Below are 12,742 nucleotides of genomic sequence, written 5' to 3' on the forward strand. Positions count from 1 at the left end.
CGCCCCGGGCCGGGGCCGGGGCCGGGGCCGGTTAGAGGAGTCCGCCGAGCGCGGCGGCAGCTCCTGCGCAACCCCCGCCCCTCCGCGCCGCCGCCCCGTGCGCCGGTGGGGGGGGGGACGAGGCGGGCCGCGGCCCCTTTAAGGGCTTCACCTGTCGGATGCGGTCTGGCGGAGCCGCGCGACCCGGAAGTGGAAGCCGAGCCGGAGGTAGAGGCGGGGAGGTCAGCCGGAAGCGGCGGCCGTGAGGGGAGGATGCCGCTGCCCGTCCAGGTCTTTAACCTGCAGGTACGGCGGTGCCGCGGCCGCTGTCGGCGGCGCTCCTGCGCGGAGCCCGGCGGCTCGGCCCGGCCCGACTGCGGCCTTCCCCGGCGGCCCCGCGCCTGCGGCCCCGCCGCTGGAGGCGGGGGCCGCTGCTTGGCCGTCCCTGGGCTCGCTCGTCCCTGCCGCCGGGGGTCGGCTGCGCTGCCGCCGCCGCTTACGAGGAATTGCGGCCGGGTCCTGCGTCCTCCCCCGCCCCCTCGGGTGTTTCTCGCGTCGCGTGCGCGGTCGGCAGGGACTCGGGTGGGACAGGGGCGGAGGGCCTACGGCACAGGGCTGCAGCCGCAGGAGCCCTGAAGGGACTCGCTGCAGAGCTAACGTGGACTTTCCGTTGCTGCATAAGCGATCTGTTCGCAGGCGGCCTGACCTTCATCCGCTCAGCAGCCAACAGGCTGTCAGAGCGAGTGGGTGTGGGAAGTCAGGACAGGATGAGGTTTAGCACATAGCTCTGCTTGTTCATCAGTGACAGAACTGTGCTGCATTCCCCCCCCGCCCCTCCCCCGAATACAGCAAGAGACCTCAACGTGAGTGTCAGACCATCATTTTGTATGAGGCCATATGAGGTACCTTCCAATAGGGCCCAGAAATTCTTGGGGAGTGAGGTGTTTTTTTGTTTTTGTTTTTTTTTGGGGGGAGGGAGAAGGTGAATTGTGAGTAGCTCTTAAGTAAACCTTGTCCTTTCCTCCCACAATGAGTTAGATTGAAAGAGTCTGAGTTTGCATATCCAAGTGGGACTTCCAGCTCACTTGTGTTTTTCCTTGCCTGGGACTTTAGGACAAATGTAGAGGAGTGCAGCCTACCAGCATAGCAGGACACAAATCGTTTTGTTTCACTGGTTGAAATTATTGTTAGTTTCTGTAATAGTGCAGAGTACAGATTAGGTTTTTACTATGGTAGACAAATACAGTTTAAAAAAAAAGGCAAACTCACTGTTAGCTTTTGCGATATAAGAAACCAAATAAGGTGGATGTAAATGGAAAAAGTAGTGGTCTCGGTACACAGCAATTGAAATGGCTTTATGCACTGTTTTCCTGAGTGCTGATCTGAGCAATCAGACTTTCATTTGCACCCTCCCTCTCTTTCCTTCCTTGAGAGAATCACAAACTAGGAAACAAATTTTTATTTACTTTATTTGCACGTGCCTCAAATTTTGGGAGAGCAAAAGCATTGAGATATGTGCATGTTTGGTATGTATCAGTATGAAAAAGTAAACTCTGGATAAATGCCAGATAGTTAATTTCTTTTGAGTTAGAAAATCTGGACCTGCCCTATTCTTACATGTGGGCACATATGCACACAAATCAATCCTATATTTTTAATTTCTTAACAAGAAGCAAAACTAATAAAAACGTAGAAATAGTTTGGTGTTGGTAGTGGGGCAAGGTTGTTGGCTATGTTTTTTTCTCCAAAGATCCACCCATACAATTTTCACCAAATCAGATGTTGCTTTTGCAATTGGCACATACTCAGCATTTTATAAGAAGTTTGGCTTGGTTTTACCAAGTTTAAATCAATAATACCTAGAAGGAATGCTCAACATTCTTTTGACTTTGGGGAAGAAAGGAGTCATGAGATAACATGCACATTTTGTTTGTTTGTAGGAATGCACAGTAAATTGGTCTTAAATGGTAACATGAATGGGTATTGTAGTCACGTATTTATATTGATTTCACATACTGCTATTCCTCACATGGTTCAAAGCAGTGCAAAATACACTGGGAGAATAAAGTTCTGTTGTTTGTGCAAAAGAAGATAAATCTAACCAGTTAGACAATGGTAACTCTAGTAGGATTGTTCAAATGATCACAGATTTTCACAGAGCAGATACATTTTTTCCCCAAGCGTCCTTTAGAAAATGTGTAAATGCCCTCCTGCATTCTGTTCTTTACATTTCTCAATACTTCAGAATAAGTTTAAGTTGTCTTTTTTTTATTTTCTTTTTTCTTCATAATTTTGCTTTTAAGCATTAAACCAGCTTTGAAAGCATCTGATGAGTTTTATGGGTACTTTTTGACTGTTTGGGAGTTTCACGAGCTGAGTATTAATGCCTGTTCTTCCTCAAGGAAGAGAAATGGAATGTCATTTGGAATTTAGCATCCATGTCCGAGATGCTTTGTCAAATCAGATTTATTGACTTCTTTACTTTCTTGTTTGATAATCCACCAAACCAAGTAAAATGGTCTGTGCGAATGGTGAGTGTTACTGCAGCTTGTTTAGGCAAAGCTTCATACGGAACAATGATATTGCTAGAGGAAAAATCCTAAACCTGGCTAAAAGCTGAGAGGTGTGTTTTCACTATTAAAATTTGGTGTGTATTTTAGCAAGTCCTTAATAGGTTGAGTTACATTCCTGCTCAAATGTAATAGGCTACATTTACCACATTTTGCTGTTCTAGGGTGCAGTGGAGCCCATGCAGATTGATGTAGATCCACAAGAAGATCAGCAAAATGCACCTGATATCAACTATGTGGTGGAAAACCCCACTCTGGTATGTGCTGGTTGAGGGCAGAAGGACTACGTTTCTATTACATAGCCTCTTCTTTCAGGTTTCTGAAAACTTCCTCATTTTATCCCTTGTTAAATTGTTATTTAAATGTTAATAGATTCTCTTCTAAGCACGGTGGCATAAGAATACCACTGGCCTCTTTTGTAACTCCTTGCATTTGCTATCCTCTACTTCATCTTCTGAGATGAAGGAGGAGTTGCTGTTTTGTGGTATGCCATGTGTTGCCTGTTTGTCACCTTTTCCATTATGAAATAGTTTAGTACATGTCTTCTTACAGAGACATCATTCTCTTTTTTTTTTTTCTTGTCTTGTTCCTTGAGGAGCTAAGGTCAGGTGCCTTAAGTATGTAATTTGGATAGTATTATTTCCTTGTGTTTTGATCCTTTGAAGACTGCCTAAGGCTCTGAGAGCCTTTATGTTATGAAAGGCTGCAGTTGCTTATATCAGTTTCTTCAATTTTTAATTAAGGGTTTGAGTTTTTGGCCAATCTCTACATATCAGCTCTATAACAGTGGGAGATGGGTGTGGTAGTTTTTTTTTTTCCTTGCTTTGTTCAGTAATAAGGCCTGATACCGTGTTTGACTTTGTAGCGTTTGCTGTGCAAACCTCATGAAGTTCAGCAAGTCCAAGTGCAAGGTCCTGCTTCTGGGCTGGGGCAATCCCAAGCACAGATAAAGACTGGGCAGAGAATGGACTGAGAGCAGCCCTGATGAGAAGGACCTGGGGGTGTTAGTTGATGAGAAGCACAACATGAGCCAGCAAGGTGCGCTTGCAATCCAGAAAGCCTATATTCTAAAATATATTCTAAAATATTCTAAAGCATATTCTGGGCTGCATTGAAAGAGGTGTGGACAGAAGGTCGAGGGAGGTGATTCTCTGCTATTCATGAGACCCCACCTGTGTTCAGCTCTGTGGCCTCCAGCACAAGAAGGATATGGAAGTCCGTGGGAGTCCAGAGGGGGGCCACAAAGATGATCAAGGGGCTAGAGCACCTCTCTTACGAGGACAGGCTGAGGGAGTTGGGGTTTTTCAGATTCTTTCTCAAGAGTATAAGGTCCTAATAGTTCTCAAATGTAATATTTTCAAAAATAAGCAAATTGTCATTTGGAAACTATTCTGCAAGGGAGAACTATGTCTGCAATGGGTGTCTGGTTTTGCAAACTTCAGTTCAAATGATGAAATTTTGGCAAAATTATTAACAAGTGATACAAGTGATGCTTAAAGTGGATTATATGAGCACCCTTAATGGATAGCAGCGCTACAGGAAAAAATAGTCATTTCATCAGAAATCTGCAGTATATTATATTTACTTACATTTGAAGAAAGGAAAAATAGAATAATCTTACCTTTTTATTTGTCTTGGCCATGTTGCTCTCCATGTAGGGATCAGGACTGCAGGAAAACTTGTGCAAGTCACAGTGCACTATCTTGATTTAGTGTTGCCATCTTTTCTTTCTAAGACTGTTGTTTTTGCAGGATTTGGAGCAGTATGCATCCAGTTACAGTGGTCTGATGCGAATCGAGCGGCTGCAATTTATTGCTGATCACTGCCCACAGCTGCGGGTTGAAGCTCTCAAGATGGCACTGTCATTTGTCCAGAGAACTTTCAATGTTGATGTGTATGAAGAAATCCACAGAAAGTTGTCTGAGGCCACCAGGTACTAAAAGATTACAGGAAACCTGGGGAGCATTTTGACTGAATTAAGACACATGCCCTACAGTGGGGAACTTTGCACGTGTAATAGTAGAATGTTCCTTATGCAAGCTATCTTCACCCATAGAACATGATAGCAAAACAGCGTGTGTATGTATTTGTTCAGGCCTAAGGTGCAATCCTTTTTAAAAATATTAAACAGAAAAGACTTCTTATCTGATTCTGAAGTCTTAGTGTTTTAAAGGGCTACAGGTAGACATTGAGAGGAGTTTAGTCCTTGCAGCTACTTCAGATGTTAAAGAACCTACTTGTCTTTCCTTAGGTAAGTTATGGAGTTGAAGCTTCTACATTCCCTTATGTTCATAGATTAAAACCTTATCTAAATGTTTGCCATGTTTTTCTTCTAACAACAGGTTGGCTGTGGAAGGTAGCTTTTAATACTTCACTTAACCATCCACACTTCCTGTCTTTGTATTATTTTTCTTGCTGTGCGTATTTGCTGATTTCTTGTCTGTTTTGATCTGGGAGTCTTTATCATGGTAGTATGTTCATAGAGTTCTTATATGTGACGGCGACTGTTGGTAGAAAAAACGAATGGGTTTTTCTCTTTAAAATGTTGGAAAGAGAATTCTGTGCAAGTAGAAATGTTGATATGATCTTGATGGAATTATATTGTCTTCTGGGATTAGCTTGTATTTCACTTGTGTTCCATTGTAGATACCATTCAACTTATTTAAAATGAGGTATCTGTACAGTCTAGCTTTGCTATCAAGCCATTGTGATATAGCTGGGGAGAGAATTCACCAACACCTGCACACCGTGTCCCATATAGAGATGTCTGATTGGCTACAGTGACTTTTTAGAATATTTAAATACATTGGTAAAATTTATTAATTTGTTGCAGCACTGTTACTAATTTTCTGTCAGTTGATTTATAGAAGAGATTATTTCTTTGAAATTAGTGATAAATTCCTTGTTAATTAATAAAATGCCTGCAAAAGCTCATTAGGATAATTTTTGAGAAGAATTTGTGAAACACCTGTGATGCTAATATTGCTATTTTCACTGCAAATCTTATCATTTTCTCCCCACCCTGCCTGTTTTCTCTCTCTCTTTTTTTTTTTTTTTTTTTTTGTATATGTAGTGGTAGTGTTTTTAGGGAAACAGTGCCAGGTACTTAGCAGACATTTGTCTTGAAAAGCTTGCAGTATAATAACCCAGAGCAAACTCTTTCAGAGAACTGCAGAATACACCTGATGCTGTCCCTGATAGTGGAATCGAACCCCCTCCTCTTGACACAGCTTGGGTTGAAGCTACACGCAAAAAAGCTCTTCTTAAACTGGAGAAACTCGACACAGATCTGAAAAATTACAAAGGGAACTCCATCAAGGAGAGTATCAGGTGAGATGCAGAAGACTCTGTTGGAGCAAGGAAGAGCATTTTGCTCCTCCAGGCACCTAACACAGGATGTCAACTGCATTCAGTGCTTTAGGTCAGTGTACTAAGTTACTTGTTTGGTACAAACTGACTCTGTTCCATTTTTTTCCCTGCACTTTGAGAACACAGTTCATTAGTATTGTAATTCCTGTGCTCCAGGAGAGGCCATGATGACTTAGGTGATCATTACCTTGACTGTGGGGACCTCAGCAACGCTCTCAAGTGTTACTCACGAGCCCGTGATTACTGCACCAGTGCTAAACATGTTATCAACATGTGTCTCAATGTCATCAAGGTAGGAAGGCCTTGCAGGGACTGGTACTTGGTGTCTTTCTGACATTTGCTCTGAAGTCTACCTGTAATTTGCTCTGGGTACAGCTCTTGTGTCTACAATTATATTGTTTGTTGAAGTAACACCATTTATTCATGGCTCTCTACACTGTTCATGGCTCTCTGCAGGTTAGTGTCTACCTCCAGAATTGGTCTCATGTTCTGAGCTATGTAAGCAAGGCTGAGTCTACACCAGAAATTGCAGAAGTAAGGCCCTGTTTTTTTTTTAATATGCATGAATTTTCCTTTTGTTTTCTGTCTCTAAAATTTGTATAACAATTTCTTCCTTTCCTCTTTTATGAATTGCTTCCTCTAAGACTCCCTTCATCTTATAGTCTATTTTTCCTCTAGTCCAGCCACTCTCTGACTCCATTTGAGGTTCGTTGTTGCCTATCTCCCATGATTTGCATGTCAGAAATCTGACTTATGGTAAAACTGAGAGACTTCCCATCCTCAGTTCTTTCCATAATTCCCAAGACAGATAAGGTGACGTTATTTTGTTGTTGATATTTGCAAATTAATGATTAGGATGAAATATCCCAAGGACAGTTGTAAACAAAATGATTTTCATACTGTTTGCTCACTACTGCTTTTTCTCATCCTTTAGCAAAGAGGAGAGAGAGACAGCCAGACGCAAGCAATTCTCACCAAACTGAAATGTGCAGCAGGTGAGTGGATCCTTCATCTTCTTGTATTTTGCATACCTGGTTTTATGCCTCTTAGGTATCCATAGGGCTCTTTGACAGTAGAATGTGCTTGATTATTTTTTTTCCCCTCTTGGATTTGACAAACTTTGTATTTTCTCACCTGAAATACGAAATTTAATAAAGCTGATGAGACAGAACTCTCATCAATATAGCTTAAAGGATGCCCATACTGTCCAAGAGTCATGCTTCACTTCAGTAGTGAAGGCACTAGCAACTGTGTGGGGGCCTGTTCTACTCCCTAGGTTTTACAACTTCTAATTTGCATGCAACATAACATAAAGGACTCGCTTTTTCTGTTTCCTAGGCTTGGCTGAATTAGCTGCTCGGAAGTACAAACAGGCAGCAAAGTGCTTCTTGTTGGCATCATTTGATCATTGTGATTTCCCTGAGGTGAGGACCAAGAGGGAGCTGTATGCAGGGCTTGTAGGGGACATAATTCTTCTAAGTATCAGTTTGTAAAACTCAGATGCTGTAGTTATCCTCACAGCACTACTGTGTGGTTTGTTACTGTGAATCATGTTTTACAAGAATAAATCTCTGTTCTTGTGTTCTCTAAATGATTTACTTTAGATCACATAACTGTTCTGTGAGATTTGTGTACCTGTGCAGCAAAGTCACTCTTAGCAGCAGACCGTCACTCCTCATACTCTGGGTGAACACCTGAGAGCATGCTGAGTGGTTCTGCTGCATTTGACAAAGACTAATCTCCTCACTTGGTGAGGGAAATGCCTGGAGTAGAATACTTAATTCCAGCCTTCTGCCATTTCATTAGTCAATGATAGCGTCCCCATTCAGAGTGTGCTCTCTCTTTTGCTAGCTGTTATCTCCTAGCAATGTGGCTGTGTATGGTGGTCTGTGTGCCCTCGCTACCTTCGACCGTCAGGAACTGCAACGAAACGTTATCTCCAGCAGGTAACTGATGCCTTGTGAGGAGTTTGTATGCTACTGTACATCTTTTGGGAAATGGCACTTTGGTTGAGAATGGATTCTGATAGGAGTAGTAGCTTTCTCATACAGGAAAGAAAGAATCACTGAGCCTTGGTTTTGCTTTAGCATTAGGTGAGATTTCACTATCAAAACACAGTGGTTAATCACAGATGAAGTTTTTGTGGTATAAAAGAAGTTTCCAATCCAGGTTAAATCTAACAACTGTGTAACCCTATTTTCAATTTCTATCAGTGACCCACATCAGATACTCGGTCAGAGTGACAGAGCTCTATAGAAGGCAGCTGTAAGATAATTTGACTTTGTGTTATGACTTGTAGTGTATGTTAATTGTATTACTAACAGTTATTAAATTGTATTATAACTTACGATGTAGTCTAACTGTGACAGATGCAAGGTTAAGAGAATTACAGGCTTTGGGAAAAAATAGTCTTTTAATTTGTGATGCACAAATAGCCATGATACTGAATTCCTGATAGCTACAGCTATGGAAGCGCTAATTTTAATGTGATATGGAAAAGGGGTTATTAGCCTGACTTTTTTTTATTGTCTGATTCATTGGTTAAGGTCACAGTGTTCAAAAATTTGGGATGGAGAATTGGGAGACCACTGAGAAACAAAGTATCTTGAAGGTCTCCCACACGTAGTTATGGTGTATTAGTGAAGGCTGTGTTTTGAAAAGGATCACAAAATTGGCTAGCACAGAGTACAGTACACACATGGGTGTACAGGTGTTGCTTATGTTTTCTGGTTATATATCTTGATTCTGACCTAGTTCTACCTATTCCAGTGTTTTTTCTTGCTTTAAGTGAACAAACACTTTTACTACTTTGTTTGCCAAAAGTCTTTTGATTCCCTTTACCAGAGCTCTGATGCTATGATGCATCTTTCTGTCTTCCAGGCTCCCAGCCCTGCTTGAAAATGGGCTCTCTGGTCTGTTAGGGAGTAAATTCTTGGAATTTCCAGATGACAATGGGTTTTTGTAAGCCTGCAGTTTGGAATGATGAGCTTGTGGGGTGTTTAAGTGGTGGGTTTCAAGGTCTGATCACTTCCATGTTTATCTGTAGTTCCTTCAAATTGTTTTTGGAGCTGGAGCCACAGGTTCGTGACATCATCTTCAAGTTTTATGAATCTAAATATGCTTCATGCCTGAAGATGCTGGATGAGATGAAGGTGAGTTACAGGGGAGCTGTGTAGGAACAAACCCTAGGAGTTTCCTTCCCCTAGCCTTTTGTGAGAAGCAGTGACTATTAAGAGTAGCTGAGTGTTCCCTGTTTGCTTCTTCTGTGGTGTCTCCTACCTCTTGACATGATAAAAATTAGGACTAGTTTAGGAGCAGAGAGTGAGGAGAAACTTTGTGTGTTTATATACATATACATACATACATACATATATATACACACACACACACATATATATATATATAAAATATATTGTGAGTTTTATTCATTCTTGTTTTATAGTGTTGTCTTGCAGTAGTGGATATTAATATTCTTAAGGCTTAAGTATATGCATCTATATTTTAAAGAACATAGAAATAATATATCTTTCCAAGCTGCCTCTCAGCTTCTGATATATTTTTTGCACAGGACAACCTGCTGCTGGATATGTACCTTGCGCCTCATGTCAGGACACTTTATACTCAAATTCGAAATCGTGCCCTTATTCAGGTAATTGTTCCTTTAATCCTGAGAGGTAGATGAACAGTGAGATAGGCTATCTCTTTGTAGTTGCTTTTCCCATTGTGTTTCGGAGGATGGGAAACCCTTGTCAACTGAATATTTTCTTGTTCCTAGTACTTCAGCCCCTATGTGTCGGCAGATATGCACAAGATGGCTACTGCTTTTAATACAACGGTGGCTGCTCTGGAAGATGAACTTACTCAGCTGATCCTGGAGGGACTGATCAATGCCAGAATAGACTCTCACAGTAAGGTGAGTGTGTCTGAGCCACAGATTATGGACTGAATAGCTGTACTAAGGTTTAAAACTCAGATTCTACAGTACCCCAGCTTTGTTCCCTTGGGCAGAAGGGGCTTTTTGCCCCTGTGAAACCGTGTCATAGCTCGTGCTTAGAGTTTTCTGTACTGGTTACAGATTCTTTATGCTCGGGATGTTGACCAGCGCAGCACAACTTTTGAGAAGTCTTTACTAATGGGCAAAGAGTTTCAGCGACGTGCCAAAGCTATGATCCTGCGAGCTGCAGTCCTGCGCAACCAGATACATGTCAAGGTATGGGCTAATTAAATGTGGACTTAAAGGCAGAATTATGACTTTTTTCTCCCCAGAAACAGTGTAAGTTGGTGATTTGAAGATTGTGGACAAGAATGGATTTACTGTCATCATGAATGGACAAATTTTCTTATGATATCAAATACAAAATACAGAAGAAACAAGAGTTTCTAGTCAGTACACCGAATTTCTTGTATAATGCAAAATGTCCTTTGAAGTTAATACGCTCAAGTTGATGCTCACTAATTCATTCTGTCTAATTCTTGACACAGATCTTTTATCTTACCAAAACAAAGAAACTTGAAGCAACTTTTTAGTAGAGAAAATAAGAAATGCATGAGCTGTTTGGAGTATTCCTTCAAGGATCCAAAAGAATGCCCGTAGGGAGGATAGGCCATCTGCCACAGAATGTGTTAAATTCGGTAGCATATTCATCTCTGTGATAACTAAGTGTCAGATACAGCTTCTGCATCCAAAGGTACTTTGTACTTGGTAAACAAAGAGTGTTTTAAAACTTCTGGTTTGACCTGTATAGGAACAGTTCTTGTGAACTTTAACTGTAGAAATTGTAAACACAAAGCTTTTTCAAATCCATCATTATTTATGAGCTGGGGGTATGCTCTCCTTCTGCATTTATCCTGCTTTGCTTCACCTGTGGTTTGTTTGGTCTCTTTGGAAGCACTATGCAGGATATTTACACATCACTAACTAGGATTTTTTTTGTTGTTGCAGTCTCCTCCAAGAGAAGGTAGCCAAGGGGAGCTTACTCCAGCTAACAGCCAGTCCAGAATGAGCACCAACATGTGAAAAACTTCATTCACTACCAAAAGAAATGGTCCCTCTGGGACTCTGTCTAGTGTCTCACCCACAAACTGCTGAGCTTTACAACTGTCTCTGTCTCCCTCACTTTTTGCGTGGATTGAGAGGGTCAGGCTGATGGTAGATCATACGAATATTCCAGTAACTTGAATTCTCCTTAAAAAAGAAATTTCTAAAAACAGGATCCCTGCAATGGGTTTTCATTTCACTTTTATTAGGACTATCCCTCCATTCTCCTTCATCCACCATGAAGAGTTGGCACATTATTTGTACAGATGCTGATTTTTTTTCCCAGCTGCTATTAGTTTTTTTGTTTGTTTCAGAGCTTCAAAAAGAAGTAGTGTTAAGTTGAATAGACAGGAGTGATCTAAGATGAATTTCACTGGCCTGAAAGTATTGCCTTGATTCTGATCAATGCTGTGCTTTCTGTTTATTTTCAAGTGCATTGCTTTCAATTATGGAACTGGAGTTCTGATAGGAGAGGCAATTCTTTTGCAAAACTCTTAATGATATTTTACCTACACCTTAAAACATGACACCACTTCCATGCATTCAGTCACAAGCCTTTATTTTAGGGTGTTATGTTTACCTAGATCCATGTTCTTTCCCTTTGGTCTCTGTTTTCAAGACCTGTTTCCTGATGTGTTTCCACTTGCATGTGACCTGTTCTTGGGGTCCAGTGTTATCATAGCAGTAAATCTCTTCCTTAAGCAAATACTACTGCTGCTTGTCTAGTCTCACTGGCACAGTGCATGATGGTTTCCCAACATGTTCAGCAGTTACTTCTGGCAGCATGGATAGATGCCATAAAACACCATGCAATTCCTGGAGCAGAGCTGAAAACAGGCAATCTGGGTGCCTGCTCTCCAGGTGCATTTATTCTGCTTTTCCTTTTATTAAGGGATTAAAAGTGGCAGCCCAGGTGTGTACGTGTTTTTTGTTAATGAAAGAAGACATGCACTGAATTTTCTGAAGTCACTGAAGCCTTGCATTCATCTAATCCATAAGGCAAGCTAAGAATTTTGATCCAGCCCTGACTTGTCTGGCAACTGACTACAGATGTTATTGTTAATACTTTTTTTTTAAATATGTTGTTACACCTAGTGCATTAAACAGCAGGATCAAAAAGCTTGTAAGTGTTTGGAGTTCTGTATTAAAGTCGGTTTCTAGATATCATGATCAAGCTATTGATTTTTTGCCAAGCTTGCTGATGTTTTGTGGGCTGCTATATTTTGCCTTCTGGTCTGTTTGGAGCTGTAGTTTGGATGAACTGTGAAGAAAGTGGGATTTGAAGGGAATTCCTGGTTTGCATGTAACAGTGCTCTTTCCGTCTGGCTTTCTATGCTTTTGATAGGTGCTGAAAATGGAAGCAGCAGTAGTTCCTGTGAGGTCTTTGGGTAAACAAGTTTGGCATGGAAAAATACTTCTCTTTTAGAGGAGCAAAAGGATGGACCTCATTAATTAAGAACTTTGAGTCCAACATCACTGATCACCAGCTTTGAGAGAAAGGCAGGTTGACTACTCAAGTAAATTGCTGTGCAGTGTTGCAGAAATACTAGGAAAGTCATTTTAATGCCTTCTCATGCTGAAGGGAAGCCATTTAGATCTATCTATTCCTAAAATGGACCAGTGATACCATTTTTAAGGAAAAGATCTTACGCCCTTCTCTGGAAAAGATGGTTTTGCAACCCAATTAAGTGCATCATGTCAGCCAGCTATCTTTTCTTATATGCATCTCCTGTTCTCTTGATTTTATTAGGCTACTTTCATTCCATCCTGTAGGCTTTCTACTGAA

At 41.3% G+C, this 12,742-nt stretch overlaps 1 protein-coding gene across 1 annotated transcript; it reads left to right on the plus strand.

Moving 5' to 3' along the window:
• Positions 1–202: 202 nt before the first annotated feature.
• Positions 203–12,118, plus strand: GPS1 (G protein pathway suppressor 1). Its single transcript, XM_032199627.1, has 14 exons — positions 203–285; positions 2,714–2,806; positions 4,301–4,482; positions 5,715–5,879; positions 6,075–6,210; positions 6,375–6,452; positions 6,853–6,913; positions 7,257–7,342; positions 7,770–7,864; positions 8,965–9,070; positions 9,487–9,567; positions 9,694–9,831; positions 9,994–10,128; positions 10,861–12,118. The coding sequence occupies exons 1-14, from the start codon at positions 253–255 to the stop codon at positions 10,933–10,935; spliced, it is 1,464 nt and encodes a 487-aa protein (XP_032055518.1). The 5' UTR covers positions 203–252; the 3' UTR covers positions 10,936–12,118.
• Positions 12,119–12,742: the final 624 nt, after the last annotated feature.

The sequence above is a fragment of the Aythya fuligula genome, chromosome 18 (genome assembly GCF_009819795.1).
Source record: "Aythya fuligula isolate bAytFul2 chromosome 18, bAytFul2.pri, whole genome shotgun sequence".
Lineage (NCBI taxonomy): Eukaryota > Metazoa > Chordata > Aves > Anseriformes > Anatidae > Aythya > Aythya fuligula.

What these genes read in the sequence shown, in the direction of transcription:
- GPS1 (XM_032199627.1), top strand. Translation starts at nt 253, where the DNA reads ATGCCGCTGCCCGTCCAGGTCTTTAACCTGCAG. An exon ending in TGGTGGAAAACCCCACTCTG is followed by an intron (nt 2,807 to 4,300) that starts GTATGTGCTGGT and finishes TTGTTTTTGCAG; the next exon opens with GATTTGGAGCAGTATGCATC. An exon ending in GAATAGACTCTCACAGTAAG is followed by an intron (nt 9,832 to 9,993) that starts GTGAGTGTGTCT and finishes TACTGGTTACAG; the next exon opens with ATTCTTTATGCTCGGGATGT.